Genomic DNA, 18591 nt, shown 5'->3' with positions numbered 1-18591 from the left:
GTTTTAAAATATGAACCATGGGTAAGTTAATTAATTAAACTAGAAAAGGGGCATCTTGAATTTAAGTGTCACGAATTTAATGAAATGCACCAAGGAATGGCAGTAATTTGCAACCAAATAAACAGTAAATGGATAAAAAAATTTCCTTATTTGCTACGGGGAAAGGGAGAATTGTTACTCACGTGTATATGGTCTAACCGGAATCTGATTATTCGCGAGGTTTGAAACTGCGATCATTTGTGTGGAAAACAAGCCCGAACCACTATGCTAGTTTTCAGGTTATGCACTTAGTCATGAACATCAACCCCTACGATTTTTTTCTATTCTAGATTAGAGGAATGATTGTCTACATCTCACCTCCTTCATACCTCGTATGCGCGGGATTGGGCGTTGTTGTTGTTGTCCTACAGGTCTGATACTATATAACTGAATAGGAACTTCCAGTTCAAGCTAAAGCTCAAGAGTTTTAAGACACAATGGTAAACAAGGAACTATAATTTCAAATCTACGAAATTCTGAAGGTAAGATAGAAAAAAAATGATATTTAGGTACAGAGAAAACACATACACAAACGAACTTCAACTCACCGAGTTTTTGGTCCAAATCATCTGCAGTCACTAAGGGGAAAGGGGTAGGTGAGTCTTGAGTATATAACATGGTATATAACTGTTGACATTCAGGTTGACTTTATTACGACTCTATCTAAATTGACCTGCTACAATTACTACGTGGACGCTTCTATCTGGTGGTGCTCCAGGTTCCTGAGCACGATTCTTGCAAACATCTTTGCTTCTACTGGAGCTGAAGCTGCTGCGGCTGCAGCCCTTAGAACACGTGGTGCGCCTGACTCTTGCAATAGGTTCACATGGTGAGGTGCGTGCCGCCCACCCGGAACGGTAAACTGTCAAAATTTATAATCGCAATAAGTAAAACTAGTTGCACTACAATATAGATATTAATTAACTTCAAGGTGTTAGGTGTATTGGTGATGACCTGACTTCCATAAAGAAGGTCAGGGTTCGACCCCCATGAGCCACAAAATATTTCCCTTGAGGTTACCCGCCCATTTCATGGGCCTCGGAGGTCTCGATGTCTTGCGTTCGAGCCTCACCCGAGGGGTTTTACCACACACGATGCTCATATGGATTCGCCGTGGGGGTTTCCTCCTGATGGCGGTAGGACTGTAATGTTCGTCCCACGAAATGATCGGGTATGTGGGTTCCAAGTAACATCGCGTTCGGACCCGGTCGCCGTTAAAAAAAACGATATAGATTTAAATTGTGATTTTAACCATGTTTGACCTGAAGAAGAGCAAATGCAGCACACGCTTTGAGCACGGGAGATTGATTTCGCAACATGGACACAAAACGTCCAATTTCAGCTCCGCTGATAACAATGTAAACAAATCACATGAGATAACACATCATGTATACCGACTGGAGCATTTTCTACGGTTCAGGTCGTTTCATTTGGATATTTAAGTTTATTATTTTTATAATAGGCGGGTGTGTGCATAAGACATATACATGTATGCGTATGGTAAGTATGGATAGATATACGAGTATGTACCTGCATCGTAAATGACCTGCTTCAAGAATACGTGCTGATTCGGTTAGTTGTGCCAAAGGAGCAGGAGCTGATGATAAGGCAGCAGCAGAAAGCGTTTGTGGGTCCGCAAAAGACAGCACAAAAGTCTCGATGTGTTTCAAGGCCATTCTCCTTGCCCTTTCTACACCAACGCTCTTTGAACCACCGTCGGCCGAAGTCCCTACCAGAGCATATTCATCCATTCTGTACAAGTTCACAAAACGATATACTAATAACCTTCAGCTCCGTGAAGTAATATTATTAAAAAAAAAAAAACAAAACATAAAATTAAATTTCCAAGATAATTCATTGAAGCCTTTTTACCTGCCATCAAACATGTATGCCAAAGCTAAAGCAGCCATGAAACGTGCCATTTTGGACATGGATGAAGAACAAAGGTGAATCAAGGCTGGAACACCCCCGTCTTCCACTATACGCAGAGCGTTCCCCGGGTTGAATGCAAGATTCCAAAGTGCTCCGGCAGCAGTCTCGTGGACATCCTGAATTCACTCACGCCAACATTTTAAATAGAAACTAGTTTTCAATTTATATTGAACATATATATCATGATCTAAAAGTTCATCGATTATGAATGGTGTTCCGGATTTTGCTTGTTTAAGTTGTAACAATTGAATTATCATCCGTATGAGTGTTTAATCATGTATGTGACTAATAGAGAAATAACCAAAAGGAGATTTTTGTGAGGAAAAAAATGTTGACAATCCCAAATTTGAATAAAAGGGGAGGGCTAACCGACACTTGAATCTAATTCTCACAAACTTTTTTACGAGCTGTTAATATAAGATTAATTGTTTGACACCAATACGATCATATAAGCAGAATCTGTTAATGAACATTTGAAATCAGTTCTCATAATCAATTTCAAAACATCCCCCAAAGTCAGTCATAAACTTGATGAACATTATGTGGGTGTCTAAGTATCAGAAATCAGAATTTCAAGAAATAAAAGCATAAAGTTGCAAAGCATTTATATAAAAAGGCTACAACTCACTTCTGCCTGAGACCGTGCCAGTGTTATGAGTGGTGCAACGCCACCTTCTCGTCCAATTGCAATGCTAGTAGAGATGAATACACCACAAAAAATGAGTATAATTGTTGAGAAATATCATACATATTTTAATCAGTATATGCAATATGCAATTGCAATATCAGTTGACTATCTTTGGGAACTAAGATTCACCTCGTTTTCTTCCATAGATATCTCTGAAACTCCGTAGAGTTAATTTAAGTTGCATTATTTAATTATTTTTTACGAGTATGAAACCAAAAAAAAAAAGGATTTGGGGAAAAAGACCCATGCTTTAATTCAAGATGATAGTTAGCTTTTGCAGTTTATATTTATATTTTATATATAATAAAATAAAATAATAAATGAAGGAATAATGTGTGTACACAACATACCTATTGGCTTCTGAAACCGAGAGTCCCCATAGAGCACCAGCTGCTCTCTCCTGCAGACTTGATGAGGCATTTGAACACGATTGTGCAAGAGCAACCTAAAATACCACATGTCACATATTTTTACTTGTTGAGACTGATAATATTTTCAGATGCTGTACACAAGTAACACTTTTTATATATGAAAGTATGATATAACATTTCGAATATATGCCTTACTTGGCACAAGGTGTGAGGTAGAATTTTGTAATTTAATTACCGGTGAACCCCATGACAAGTCAACTCCTAATAACTTTGTTAATCAAACATCTTTATTTGGTAAAAACAGCTATCTTGGGTGGGAAATGGAAATGTAGGCGTAGTCAACGATGAGATGCACAAAAAATGAAGCAAAATGGAGGTAATTGATATAAACAAAAGGAACATGAAGATGCATTGTGATGATAATGTAATCTACCAAGATGGATGGTTGTTTTTGCAGTTCTCTTGTTAGAATAAAGATTTGGTATGTTTAAAGGCAATGCACCTTTCAAGATATGTTAGCTTGAACGGGTATTTGATCGTTGAGGCAGCATCGAAAGCATGTCGGCTTTGAAGGCAAGACAGCATGAACGAATATTCGTTTAAATGATGCGATGAGGGTTAAGTTGTTTAACTTGTTATCGGCTTTTACGTTTCATAATAGCACTCAGCATTAAAGTCTACTCATCGTCGAAGTTTACTCGACACTGAAAGAGAAGAAGCAAGTACATCTTACAAATCAACAGTTTTCGTGTTTCATTATAGCACTCGGCAGCTTACATATCACATCATGTGTGTTCCTTCTAGTCGGATAAGTTGAGGCCAAACCAAATTTCCGGTTTAATGCTCAATCAGCTTTGGAGGCAATGTTGTAAAAGTTGCGAGAAGGGAAAATGGAGGGTCAGGAACATGGAGGGACTTTGAATGGTTTGAGCCCCTTTGGCCTGACTTTTGACCTATGACCGGCTTTTTCAGTGTTTTTCTTTAACTCGGAGCCGCCTCGGTCGTTTTATGTGACACTGTTTTGAGGTTGAGGATTACCCATCCTTTATCGCTTTGTAGACCAACCAACTTTGAATGTGATTCAATGAGCCTGAATAGCTTACTATCTAACTAAAATAACCATATCACAACGAATGTATCTAGAGAATGGTCTCTTCAAAGTGAATGCTCCCTAGATACGGTCATGTGCTTAACATGTGTGTATGGTTGTTCTAGATCATGGGGACTATCAGGGGATGAAACATGGATTATTTTTGGATGATTTTATCATGGGATAAACATGAAAATGACACTTTTGAGCAGAGGTTCACCTATGGACCATGGTCGGTCTAAAGATAGTCTTAGATGAGTTACACTTTTGGGAAAAGGTTCTTTTCTAAATGCTAAAAATCATAGATGACTCGTCATACCTCAAATAACCCTATTGGGATACTTTATGACAAGCTTAGCCCCCATCAGATTGTGTAATACTGCATTTACTGGTATAAAGCCATTAGCGATTCGGTAGGTTTGTTATAGATATAGATTAAAGATCAAACCTTTATGCGGAAGCGATACAGAAATGTGCATTTTACTTGTATAAAGCCATAAGCGATTCAGTTGGTTTGTTATAAATATAGTTTAAAGTCAAGCCTTTATGTCAAACCAAAGTAGGGCAAGTCGTCATGGATTCATCCCTTTGTATTGATCCTGGAATTCATTGGAGGAAAGAAATCCCAGACTAGGTATTGACCGGGTGAGGCCCAAAAGGCAGCACACCACCATTTGGTAGATTTTGTTTTCATGTCTGTTGGCTAACCATTATCGCTTGTCAAATATTCTTGTCTAGTGTTGAGTTTGTAAATCCTCTTAAATAGAGGTCCATCATCGTGAAACTTTGTTTACGATAATGAGTGAAAGTTGAACAAAGTGAAATCTCTCTATGAATGAGTGGTACGGAACTGGTACCTAACCGGTTTGTACCACTAATCTTTTAGAAATATAGTATGATTGGGTGGCCAAACATATACTTTGTCTCCTACAACTTAAAAAAATTAAAAATTTAAATTTTATCATCATTAACGAGAAAGATATTTCAATTTTTTTTTAGTTTGGATGTAATATTGTAGTAACTTTTATAGACATCGATCATCCCAGTTAAGAATAAGTTAGCATTTTTACTTTAGCTTGCCTAAGTAGTTGGTATAAACCATAGCATCTCGCAATGAGTTGTGAAATTTCTATCTTTTGAATCAATAATATAAAATACCAAATCCCGACTAAATAACTAATTTCAGGCACCAAAATGAGACCCTGAATTTCGGTAAAATACAACCGCTTAATACCGGTACCGTACCTGTTAAGAGTTCACCTGTGAGAAAAAATTGAATCTCGGACTGTTTATGTTTCGATTGGTACGGTAGCGGTACGGTTTCAGTATTTAGGTATCCATGTTCATCCTTAAACCTCTCGCTTGGGGTGTGCTTAGATGAGCTAGCTTTGTTGCTGGAACTAATTTTTCAAGATGGAGCTTATTGTTTGATTAGTGTTTGGTAAAGTAGCGGGAGTTGGAAGTTTCTTGTTGTAAATCGACTTCAAAGGACCAATTACAAAAATGTAAAATAATATATTAAAGGTCTTTTTAGTAATTATATGTGTCATAAGCCTCTACTTTTTTTAAAAGCTACTTCAAGTAGCTTATATTTGTAGAGCTTGTGTTTTCAACAAGCTACTAACTTCTATGATTTTGTATACCAAACAAAGCTTATAAAAACTAAGCTTAAGCTCTCATAAGCTCTGAAAAACTTGTCATCTAAACATACCCTTAGAGATCTATATATGTCTTTATGGATATTTGTTACTTCTTTATCAATATTTGTGGCGGATTTTTTTTAATCAAATATTTTGATTCCTCTAAATTTGTAATCATGGCGGAAACTTTATTGACTGTGGTCGTGGGTTGGAGTGTTTCCTTTATCTTGTTCGTGGTAGTTGAGTAGTTTAACCTTTATCGTTCAAGTGGTGGATTCTTTTATCTTTTAATATCTGTTTTATTACACGTTGGTAGTATGTGTCGGTTGTTTTGGGTTGTATTAAATCTGTTCAAGTTTGATAATTTGTTTTATCAAGAAAGCTTTGTTAAATATTGCTATTTCCCTCAAGAAATACGCATCATTGCTACATAAAGCTATAGGTATGATGTTTTATGTGGAAAATCTAACTCCCTACAGTAACCATCTACATGACTAAACAGATATAGTATAGGTCGACATATGAATATAAGATGTTACCACACAGATGTAGCAATTTCAACTCATTTACTTATTAATGGGTTAACATAAGTTGTTTTTTTTTTTTTTTATCTCTAACGGGTCAAATGAATAATGATAATGACACTAAGAATAGGTAAAGGGAAACAGCTCCATAGAGTCCAACCAGTTGAAACCTCATGTTGGAATATGTTGGTACGATTTTCCGTATAGCGGCTGTAAGGTACCAGTACAAGACAATAGCTGCTCAGCGTGTGACGTATACTGTTGATTGTTGTTTACCCTCGAGAAATAATCTCTGCAGACCCGGAACACAGATGTAAGATCTGTGGGGTGGCCTCAATCAATCTGTGGACCAATCTGTAATGATCCGTCTAGCGTATTGCTGCTAAGCGGCTAATGTGCTTTTTAGAGTGAGAAAGAACTGTGTGAGAGAGAGAGTGTACTTCTCTCTGACTGAAGTTCAGATTAGAATGATGTGAAATGTGGTGACCCAGGGGGTCTATTTATAGGCGTAGAATGTCCGAATTTCACGGGATACACGTGTCAATTAATGAGTGGTTCTGTTACACGAAATATCCGGAAGGTCGGTGGCGTGTGCTGACGTGGCTGCGTGCCGTTCACGCGCTGAGTTAAAGGGCTTAAGCATAGAAGCTGCCTGCAGGGCTTACGCTTGACGTTGGGCGGCCTGCTCTACGCTGGGCGGTAAATACTGAATACCGCTAAATTTTGTTATCTTTTGTGCTTTTTGATCCATTTTTCTGTATGAAAATGGTGCGTTTGTGCGTGTATCCCCTAGGATACACCATTAAGTCCCCCAGTTTAATGTCTTTATTTTTGTAAAAAATAAAGTCATTAAACTAAAAATAAAAGATGCCTTTTTCCTCGAAAACACAAAACTGCTGTAGCCGTCTGTTTCTCTGTTTTGACGTCACATTACCAATTATGAATTTGCCCCCAAAATCTTTTTGATTTATTTTCAAAATTTAAATTGCTTGCTCTATTGATCTGGCCCATACACGTGTCTCAATCTCATCCCTTTATTATCCATTTGCTTGACTATAAATAGCCCGGCCTTTTACCTTTTTCCTCTTCCGAAAATTGATTATTTGCTGTGAAGATATCTTGCAATTTATTCATTTTAGCAATCTGTGAAGTGCAAGGTCAGTGATTGTTCATCTTTTCTTCTGTTTGTATTTTCATTTTTCATACTACCATGGCCGAATCCAGCAGCACGTCTTCTCAGAGAGACAATCGTGACGTCAGCACCATCCCTTCCAGTATTACTGAAGCCGGTATAGAACAGTTATGTAAAAAGCACAGATATCTTAGATTGTTGAATCCTATTGTGCCTTTGCCTAGCGATAGGGCCAATAAACCTCCGAAAAAGATGATTACCCTCTATAAATTGCAATTAACTGTAGGAAACCTCTGTATTCCTCTTTCTGCCTTTCTTCAACAGATTCTTGCCCACTATGGGATAGGGCTTAGTCAAATTCATCCGTTAGGTTTACAAAAAATTGTTCTTTTTGAAATGTACTGTAATGCTGTAGAAGAAATCCCCAATGTGAATATTTTCCATGAATTATTTAGAACTAGATTAGTTGGTAAATGTTGGTATACATTCGACTGTAAGCCGAATAAGGCTTTTACTGGGGTGAAGGAAAGTTCTTTAAATAACTGGAAAGATCCCTATTTCTTTGTCATATTTCTTTGTCAATGAGAGGGTTATTCAGGATGCCTGGGCATGTGGGCATGTGTTCGTGGTTGGAGAAAAACTACTATAGGAGTTAGCAAGTCCACCACATTATCTGATGATGAAAGTTTTATTCTTGACACCTTGAAGACATTCAAATTTCCACAAAGGTCATATAATGATTATGAAGCCATATTGGTTCTCTGTAAAATGAGTAACAATTGGCGTGTTGGATATGTACCGGTGCTGCGCTGGGAAGGCCGTGGTAGGCACCTTTATTGATATATTCTGTTCTTTGTTATGTTGTCATGAGTTATATATATTCTCTTATATATGTTTCTGCTTGCTTGGTATGTTGCCTGTTTGCAGAAGGAGAGATGCAGGTTTACAGAACTTTTAAGAAGACCAATCTAGATCCTTTGATAGTTTCTGAACGGCCCAAAACCCCTGCTGAAATTGAGGTTGACAAAGCCAAAGATGCGAAATTTGAGCAACAGCTGAAGAGCTTAGAGCGGCCTGTTGACGGTGGAGTTGGTGGTATTGTTCAACCATCTCCTGATGTTGAAATTATTGAAACTACTCCCCAACTGTCTAGCGCCAAGAAGTCTGCAAGGCGCTCTAAACGTGAAGGGAAGCGTCCAGCTGGTGAAGCTGCTGAAAAACCAAAAAAGAGAAGTATGTGTCTTATCTGTATCTGTGCAAGTAAATTAATAATTTTGTGTTGAAGCTCTATTGTATATTTATCTGTTTCTTCATTTTATAGGATTGGTTCTGCAAGATGATATTGTTGATACTTCTACTTGGAAAGATCCTGAGAGCAATAAGCCTGTTGATGTTGAAGATGACAGTGATGATGATGATGATGAAGAAACTCAAGATGATGAATCATTTGAGACTCCTCCATTCAATACTCTGCGTACTCCCAGAGGAACTGACACAACACAATCTTCTGCATCTACCCAACCACCATCTGTACCGCTAGGCGGTCTACAGGCTTTTCTTGATGATCCCAACAACAAATCTGATAGTTTTGCTGAGTTTTTGAAGGTAACCCTTATAAGATTTATGATTTATCAACATCATTTCTCTGATAATTGTGTTCTTATCATGACCATTGTATTCATTATAGGCAAACACCATTTCTGATTTGTCTTCCTCTCTGTCCACCATGACTCATAAACAAAGCTATCAATCTACTGTTGCAGCATTAGTGCTTTTGAATCAACACGTAATTCATGGTATTAAGATGCAAAAAGCTCAAGACACTATTGCTGCCAATGCTGTACATAATGCCAACAAGGTAAAAAGGCTTGAGGTTGACTTGAGAGATGCAAATTCAAAGTTGAAAACTGCAGAGGATGCTGTAAAGAAGAAGGATGAGTTGTTGCAGGTGGTGGAAACAAAATGTGTTGCAGAAAGGGTGGAGAAGGAGAAGTTTATGGAGGAGAAAGATAAGCTATTGAAGAGTAATGAAGAGCTAAAGAAGGTGTTGGAGGAGAAGAATCGGTTGTTGGAGGAAAAGATTGCTGCTGATGCTGATGCTGAAAAGAAGTTTACTGATTTAAAAGCTGGTGTCCCTGGTCTTGTGCATAGGGTGTTGAGCTCTTCACTTGTGGGTCAGACTTTTGATAGGTATCTGGTGGCATCTACAGAAAGTGACCTTTCAGATGCAATGGAGGAGATTTTAAATGCTCTACCTGTGAGGCCTGACCCTTTACCAGATGCAATTGCAAAACATATGAAACCAGATGCTGGTGCCAAACTACAGGTGGCCATAGGTGAAGTAACTTCTTTGAAAATTAACTCCGTGGAAGAAATACGTGCCAAGGATGATGTGTCTGTTAAAGACATTCTAGAGGTGCCTATTTGAAAACACAACTAATCTGTAATAACAATGTGTAACATCTTTATACTGATAGTATATATATTCAGTGCTTTTGGTTAATGTTGGTAATTTTTTGCTGCTTTCCATGATTGACGTATCACTGCCATATGTGTTTAACTATTGCCGTCCGTCATCCGCTGTCCGTAATGCATAATTCCTCTTTATGAATCAGAGGTGTACTGCTACCTAAATGGTATTATGTATACAGGCTATTGAAATTGTATACCTGTTTTGTATCTTCACTTAGGAAAACATGTATAACTTTGCTGTTATGTAATGAATATATCGAACAATTTATCCGTTCTCCATTCTGTAATAGAACACTTGTTTTATAAAGAAACATTAAAAATTCTCAGTCTACTTTGTGAAGTAGGATATGAATGAATCATAATGTTGTTATGCTATTTATATGTTATAAAAATTGATAAATCTGTTAGAGAAATTTCTGTTTATGGAATTAACGGTGTCCCGTTTAGCGTGTTGCGCTCGGGTGTTGTGCGGCTTACAAAATACACATGTATTTCAATTTTTTCTGCTTTCAAGATATAAATGGATTTATGCCGTTGTGATAAACCATTCTGTATGTCATGACATGATGAGATCTTTACTTTTTTCTCGGTGCCCTCTAGCGAAGTAAACACTTTACGCTAGCCGATCCCTTGTGTCTATAATGTTGACACAAGAGCCTCTACCATCGGGGGCATAAAAATGCCTTGCCTTATGTGGGTAGGTATGAATGCTATGCTTTACATTCGTAACGCGTATTGCGTGAGGAAAAATAAAATTTTATTGATAATACTGTCACATATACAGCATTTTGTGTAATATCTTCGTATGGGGTGATCAAGTCCCAATCAGAAAATTACAAAAAGTGTATTGTGTTATTGTCTGAACTGATGGAAATTAGAAATGTGATAAAAACTGTTCTGTAAGATTCATGCTATTATACTGTCTTCCGTGCAGCGTTCTGCGTCCTCCTTTCAATGCTCCCACATTTTATATGGTTTAAAGTACCCGTTCACATCATTTCTGCTGAATAACTGCTTCGATGATTCCCCTTTGACAAAATTCCCTTGAGCTTCATAAACAACTGATTTTTCTCTTGCGGGTCCTACATACTCAGAGTGCACTACTTCTACACCATTTGGTGTTGGGAACCGTAATTCTGCATGTGGTGTGGAAGTAATTGCTCCAAATTTGCGAAGAGTTCGCCTACCGAACAATGCATTGAATCTTGATCTGCCATCAAGAACTGTAAAGTCCACAATTTCTGTTCGGACTAAAGGGTGTGTTCCCAATGTTACATCCAGCTTCACTCTACAAACTGCCTTCATTGATTCTCCCGTAATGCCAGCAATTTTCACAGTCGTGTAGCGAAGCCTATCCTGCACGCTGAACGGATAATCGCTGAAACAATGCAGATATAAAATATCTGCTGCTTCACTACCTGTATCAGTATAGATTCGAGGAATGCTTCTGTTTGCAATTACAGCTGAGATCACCACATGCTCCTCTGACAGACGCCAATTTGGAATGGTGTGAAATACGATTGGAGCATACATCCATTGCTCCGTCCTGCGCTCTCCGTCTGCCTCATTTTCATCAACCGTATTCCATATAACCTTAATATGTTTCTCAGGGGTTGGATCCCTCTCGTATTTCCTCTCTTCTCTTCTGTTCCAGTTATTTCGTCCACCGTGACGAACTTTTCCTTGCCAAGCAAAACGCTTGTTTGGATCATTCCTCCGATATTGTTTTTCTGGTAACAAATGGTTTAGCTCCCCAGCTTTGATCTTTGCAATGATTTCTCTCATCAGCGATTTGCAATTGTCAGTGTCGTGTCCATATGCTTCATGAAAATCACACCACTTGTCACTTTGTGGTCCTTGACGTTCTTCCATTGGTGGTGGAGGGTGAAAGGTTTCCTTAACGGGTTCTGTAAACAAGATTTCTCTTGGAGTTTTTGTTAAAGCCATGATAAGTGGATGTCTGTCCAATGGCTTTCGATGGTGATAATTGTCATTCGGATGATTATTCCCCCTCCAACCGTGTTGCTGTTTCTGGTAATTATTATCATACTCATGTTGCCTTTGGTAGTTATCATTCCTGTTCCGTTCTCCGCCTTGCGGTCTGAAATTTCTTTGATAATTATCCACTCTTGGATATCCCATCTCTCCTGCTCTTAAGGGCTTCTGAGCAATACCCAACGCCTAATGCAATGTTTTTGGAATATCATAACGCAAAGCATGAATTAATCGTGCAAAACGTCGCTGATCGAGACAAAATATAAATCCTGAAACAAGCTGTCTGGTATGTCTGGTATCTTCTGCCATTCAATGGTATAACGCTTCATGAAATCACTCAGTGATTCATTCTGGTGCATTGTTATCTCATGTGCATCAAGATGTGACAACGCGCAGCTTCTCAAACTTTGATACTGCATCACAAACTTTGCCCTTAAATCAAGGAAACTGGTAATACTCCTTGGTGGCAAACTAGCAAACCACTCACTTGCCATCTTCTGCAGTACCATTGGAAACATATGGCACGCAGTTTCATCTTCCCAATGCTGTAACCTAATAACACCTTCAAACATAGTCAGAAAATCTTCTGGATCTGTTGTACCATCATAAACACCGATAGATGGAATTCCCAAATTCCTTGGCAATGGATAATTTGCAATTCTAGGGATAAAACACTGTGTTGATTTTGCCATTGCTGGTGGTTTGATAGCTTCATCTCCAGTAATCAAAGCAAACAAATTATCTACAACAGTTGCACGGATGGTTGGTTGTGCTAATTTCTGCTTATATCGTGCCATCTCCTCAGTCATAAAGAACTGTTCGTCTTCGTCCCCAAAATTCCAATCATCTTCCACGAAACCTTCGTCACTGTGTTGAGTTTCAGTTTCATCGACAAGAGTGTTCAATTGATTGAATAACTTGAACAATTGTGATTTTGAGATTGTCTTTCCTCTGTTGTTGTGCTTAACATTCACATCAGCTGTCCTTTTAAAAGAAACATTGTGTGTTCCTCGCATGGCTTTCCACATTCCTCCACTAGAACTCCCCATTAATGGTTTCTTCAATCGTGGTATAGTTTCATGAACTTGATCATCGGTATTACCAGTGTGCGGTTGGTCCTCTTCTTCAATTGAAGTTTCTTCAAGAGTTAGTTGATCCACTGGTATGTTCTCAATGATGTTTTCATCAACTGGTTCAAGTGTTGTTTTTGATGAGGTTGTTTCGGTTCCCTTCGTGTTCTTGGTGGTTTTGGTGGTCCTCGAGATGGGTGGCGCCATTTGTTGGTACGATTTTCCGTATAGCGGCTGTAAGGTACCAGTACAAGACAATAGCTGCTCAGCGTGTGGCGTCTACTGTTGATTGTTGTTTGCCCTCGAGAAATAATCTCTGCAGACCCGGAACACAGATGTAAGATCTGTGGGGTGGCCTCAATCAATCTGTGGACCAATCTATAATGATCCGTCTAGCGTATTGCTGCTAAGCGGCTAATGTGCTTTTTAGAGTGAGAAAGAACTGTGTGAGAGAGAAAGTGTACTTCTCTATGACTAAAATTCAGATTAGAATGATGTGAAATGTGGTGACCCAGGGGGTCTATTTATAGGCATAGAATGTCCGAATTTCACGGGATACACGTGTCAATTAATGAGTGGTTATGTTACACGAAATATCCGGAAGGTCGGTGGCGTGTGCTGACGTGGCTGCGTGCCGTTCACGCGCTGAGTTAAAGGGCTTAAGCATAGAAGCTGCCTGCAGGGCTTACGCTTGACGCTGGGCGGCCTGCTCTACGTTGGGCGGTAAATACTGAATACCGCTAAATTTTGTTATATTTTGTGCTTTTTGATCCATTTTTCTGTATGAAAATGGTGCGTTTATGCGTGTATCCCTAGGATACACCATTAGAATATAATATTCGTAATCATATGTAACGCAAGTAGTAATTAATAGTGGACAAAAAAGGGTTTGCGGGTCAACCCAATGCGACCCATGTGGTTCAACTTAAATTAGAAGTAACCTATTTTATTATGTACCAAAGTACCCAGCCCACCCATTTTGCAACCTCTATTACCACAGTATGCAATAAAGCAAGTACCCAAAGCTAAAGGATTTAAAGGTCATACCAAGGCTTCGACACCACCAGCTGATGCAATCCCTTCTCGATTCCTGTCATCAAATGATAAATTCCACAATGCACCAGCTGCTTCTTGCCTGTTGGAGAACAGATGAAGTTTTTATACAAAAAGTAAATTAATGGTAATAATAATAATAATACAAGTGTAGAACGGTAAGTGTATGGAAGTGCATTTCGAATTTAAATCAGGATGTAGTCAAGTAGAAGATAGTATTTTAAAAGGTTTGTGGCATATAAAGTTGTAGAAGACACATAGTCAGATGTTAGTGTGTGTAGCAAACTAATAGATAAAATAACCAAAACATACATTATTGTGCCCAAAAGGACAGAAGTTTGTTACATGAGAGTTAAATGTTTCAAACTAGGTCATAAAACCAGAATAAACAGTATGTAATTTGTACGCAAAATCTGTTTTGTGCAAACACTAAAAACAGATTACTGCAACTCGAGTTGCAATACACAGATATTCGATTCTAAATGAGATAACAAGATTCTGAATTCATAATTAACACCTGACACCATCATGTTGAGAACGGATAAGTAGAACAAGTGCATCGAGAGCTCCAGGTTCTTGTCCCACGGCTGCATTGTTAGTGTTGCTATCACCATGAGCGGCCAAATTAGCCAATGCACGAGCCGCCTATACAATAACCACATAAAATAAGAGATGGTATGCAAAGTTCATATCTTTTGCAAAATTCTTGAAGTACTTTCATTGAGTTTGTACATAATCTCAACTTACTTGTTCTTGAACACCCTCATGCTTGCATTTACGAGCAAGTGTCACTAATGCATTGATACCACCAACGGTTGCAACCTCCATGCTACACTTATCATCCGCAGCCAAATTGGCGAGCGCCCCAGCTGCTCGTTCCTGAAATTAAGAGTTCATTTAAAACAAGTTAGCACCTTTGTGACGTTCAATAACGATGCTTAGCATACTCTATTGATGTACAAATTTTACTTTTTTAAGGTTATCGATTCTGCCTTTCTTGGAATCTAATAGTTTTACCCCGAATAACAAAATTTGTAGTTCACAACAGTCGTTTTTGGTACAAACTCCTTATCTTTTTAGCTTATTTGTTACGCCTTCCCTTTTCTTAATTAATTTTTATTTTATCCAAAAAAAGTCGGAAATTGAGACACATACCAAAACTCCATCACCCCCTCTAGGCCATTTATGGATTAAGTCAACTAAAGCTTTTATGCCACCAGCTTCAGCAATAGCTCCCTGAAACAACATTATTGTTCATAGGTTAAATATTAAAATAAGAAGCCAAATGTTCGATGTTTAACAAACAGATAGAACACAAACAACCTTATGCTCTTCCCCAACAGAAAGATTCCAAAGCCCTCCGGCAGCCTCTTCAGCCACCAATCTGTTCATCGATCTAGCTAAACTTGCAAGAATCGTGATACCGCCACCTCCCGCAACCGATTTCGCAAATGTGGGATTCACTGAAAGATTAGCAATAGCCTACGATAACATATTATATCATTATTAGATTGCAATATAGATATAATATTCCTTTATACTTTATTAGTCAATGAACCAAAAAAAGCGCAGACGATTCAACCTTAGTGGCTTCTGATTGAAGCCCTTCTTTCCACGAACTGGCAAGCCCTAAAAGAAGCTGAATGCCGCCACCTTTCATGACGGCCTCAGCCCGTCCTACATCGACATTCGTGTTTTCGTCATCAACTACCACAAAAGTGGCTAGCCCGGTTGCAGCGCGTTCTTGAACATCCTCTTGAGAACTCTGCAATAAATTGAGCAAAAGATCCGCACCTTGATTCAACCAGAATTGATCGAGCCCATGTGGGTTACTCTCAGCTATACGTAAAAGCGAATGTGAAAGAATCCATTCAACCCACATCATAAAATCATTCAAACCAATGTCTATCTTCTTCGTCTCGTTTCTCCAGTCCGAAAAAATATCTCGATCTTTTTCGGTGTCGGGAAACATGGATGATAGTTCTCTAAAAGCGTCGTTATATAAAGTAATCATCATTTTACCATGACAATTGTTCTTGGTATAAACAGTCGTATCCTCCTCTAAAGACGGGCAATTCAACGCACACAAAAGTTTCAAACTTTTTACCGAAGAGAACAATCTCAAAACAACGTTCGGAACCACATCGGATCTAGAAACATCCAACCCGATCAAATTTGGAAGCTTGCTCCAACTTTCACTAACTAAATCCCACTTTATATTTGTTGTTCCGGCAACAGATAGGAAACATAAAGATTCAACTTTTCCTAACGCCACCTCATCGATCTTTAAACAGTCGATAAACCCAATTTCAGAAAGATCAGGGCAATGTGTCGCTAAAGCAATAATGGCGTCTTTATTCACATCCCGAATTCCTGAAAGCCTAAGCTTTTTTAACTTCGGGCAGCAAAAACCTATAGCACTGATAGCATCACTACTAACTCGTTCACAGAAATCGGGGCCCAGTTGGAGCGTTTCTAGAAGCTTATGACGAGCTACAATTACTGCAAGAGTCGAATCGGTTAGTTTCCGACAGTAATCACCGCTTATTTCTTTTAACTTTTTAGCTTTAAGATTGATGAGTGAATCAGCATTGTCAGCCCCACGAAACCGAAGTTTTTGAAGATTGGTACATCGAGAAGCTAAAGAAGCTGTTATTCCCCAATCACATTTATGAGCACGCAGATCTAATGATTCCCATAAACACGATGAAGATCCAAGTGATCTCCAGCCTTTGCAAGTTGATGACAAATTAGCTCGATCACGATAGTTCAAATGAGTAAAAAGCTGAATTACAGTATCGTCGGGCAATCGAGTCCAATCGACAAATCCATCTGCATTCAGTTTTACATAATCTGCATCCTCTGTTTCAGGTTGATTCGGCGAATCCAACTTTTGGGTTCCTTTAACACACTTTCTTCTAACCCTACGATTCATCTCACAAAATCCCTCAAAGAACAAATCATCAAACACACAGAGACACTAAAGAATCAACCTTTAAACAAAATCTTCTAAGAACAACAAAAACCCTTTAATCAATCTGTTATGGATCAAAGGAAACACACAAGAAACACACAGTCATCAACATTAATCTATCTTTTAGCTCAATTTGGATAAGTTTACAAGAATGCCCTTTCAATTAACCCTCAAGAACCCTATAATCAAACTACACAGCAACATAAGGGTAAACAGTAGGACATGGAATTAAACACATCGAATACATCAAAATTGCAATGAAATCTAATGAAAAGTCGACGAATTTTGCAAACCTGATGAAGTTTTTTTTACATTAAAACCTCCAATTTACAAGAACCGTGATGGAATCAATTGCAAATCGATTGATAATGTTGAGAAGTTTAGAGAGATGAATGAAGAGGGCTGTGTCCAAATAAGGTCTTTGTTGTAGCGTTGAGAAGAAAAGGGGACAAAATGTGAGCAAGGGTCGGAGAGAATTCAGCTACTCTATACATACACATACGGAGTATATCATATCATCATTTTTTTATATGATGTATATCATTTCAAAGAATGAAAGAATGAGTGACAAATTGACAAGCAATAAAAAGGCCCAAGAACCACAATGGGGCTTGCTTGCTTGTGTAAGTTCATCATGTGCCCAAGTCAAGTTAAATATTTTGAGATTTGTTTACAAAGATTCTTGATCTGTTTAATGTCCATTTTTTATGCTTAATACACATATAAATTTAATATAACTATGTGTAAACAAAAAAGATAAACCCTACTCGGGTAAGAGAGTGTTCTTACATATGTTTTTTTGAGGGAATGTACATCCATGATCAACGATATGAGAAGGGTTTTTTTAGACATCAACATCATTAACTTTCGGCCCGGTTACCGTGATAACTCATACCCGAGATGATGATTTCGGGAGGGTGGTCAACAAATTGTGTCAGTCGATGGTCGGAATCTATCGACGACGAAAGGAAGAAAACCCTATCAGATCATATTCATATATGAGAATTGGGGTTTAGACGACTTGTGGGCGAAGTCAATCATGTAGCCCTAATTCGTGTAAACCCTACGTCATCACGGAGTATTGTTATTCATATGTCTGTGGCTTATGTCGCATGGAACCTTCACGCTTTTTATCACATCGGGTCTTCGGAAACCCGAGGCAATATGCCTTGTGCGAATAGTGTGGGTTGTTTTGTTATTTGTAGGTTGATGCATTAATCTTGTTACTCGAGAATGAACAATAGTAACTGAGCTGTGGTCGTCTTTAAAAGCCACTGAATTGAGATAAATAATTTTGATTTTTTTTTATTATCTATCTTGGTCAACAAATATGAAATATTTCATATTTGATCAGCGTTCGATTATTTAGACCAAGTGTATGTAAGTAAAAGAGTTGAGGTAGCTTCGATTATTTAGACCAAGTGTATGTAAGTAAAAGAGTGGAGGTAGCTTCGATTATTTAAACTAAGTGCACGCAAGTGAATCTTGTTCCACATATATAGTGAGGGAGAGTTGAACCGAGTTTTTCTTTAGTTTAGGAAGAAAATGCGATTATGTAATGATATAAAGTATAAATATTTTTGTTTACTTGGATGTAAGTGTATAAGCATT

General features: G+C 38.3%; 1 protein-coding gene across 1 annotated transcript; it reads right to left on the bottom strand.

Moving 5' to 3' along the window:
• Positions 1–474: 474 nt before the first annotated feature.
• Positions 475–17494, bottom strand: LOC139844861 (protein ARABIDILLO 1-like). Its single transcript, XM_071835083.1, has 12 exons — positions 15589–17494; positions 15330–15488; positions 15162–15242; positions 14754–14885; positions 14524–14651; positions 14001–14088; positions 3010–3104; positions 2600–2663; positions 1912–2087; positions 1570–1791; positions 1302–1386; positions 475–901 (listed from the first exon to the last, which is right to left on the bottom strand). Exons 1-12 carry the CDS (start codon positions 16939–16941, stop codon positions 725–727), a joined length of 2760 nt encoding a protein of 919 aa, XP_071691184.1. The 5' UTR covers positions 16942–17494; the 3' UTR covers positions 475–724.
• Positions 17495–18591: the final 1097 nt, after the last annotated feature.

The sequence above is a fragment of the Rutidosis leptorrhynchoides genome, chromosome 4 (genome assembly GCF_046630445.1).
Source record: "Rutidosis leptorrhynchoides isolate AG116_Rl617_1_P2 chromosome 4, CSIRO_AGI_Rlap_v1, whole genome shotgun sequence".
Taxonomy (NCBI): Eukaryota; Viridiplantae; Streptophyta; class Magnoliopsida; order Asterales; family Asteraceae; genus Rutidosis; species Rutidosis leptorrhynchoides.
The sequence above is the reverse complement of the archived record's forward strand: the minus strand, read 5'-3'. Positions and strand labels throughout refer to the sequence as shown.

Coding starts and splice junctions, on each gene's coding strand:
- LOC139844861 (XM_071835083.1), bottom strand. CDS start 16,941: ATGAATCGTAGGGTTAGAAGAAAGTGTGTTAAAGGAACCCAAAAGTTG. Junction 2,664..3,009: donor TCGGTTTCAGAAGCCAATAG/GTATGTTGTGTA, acceptor CATCTCTACTAG/CATTGCAATTGGACGAGAAG. Junction 902..1,301: donor CTGCATTTGCTCTTCTTCAG/GTCAAACATGGT, acceptor AAATTTTGACAG/TTTACCGTTCCGGGTGGGCG.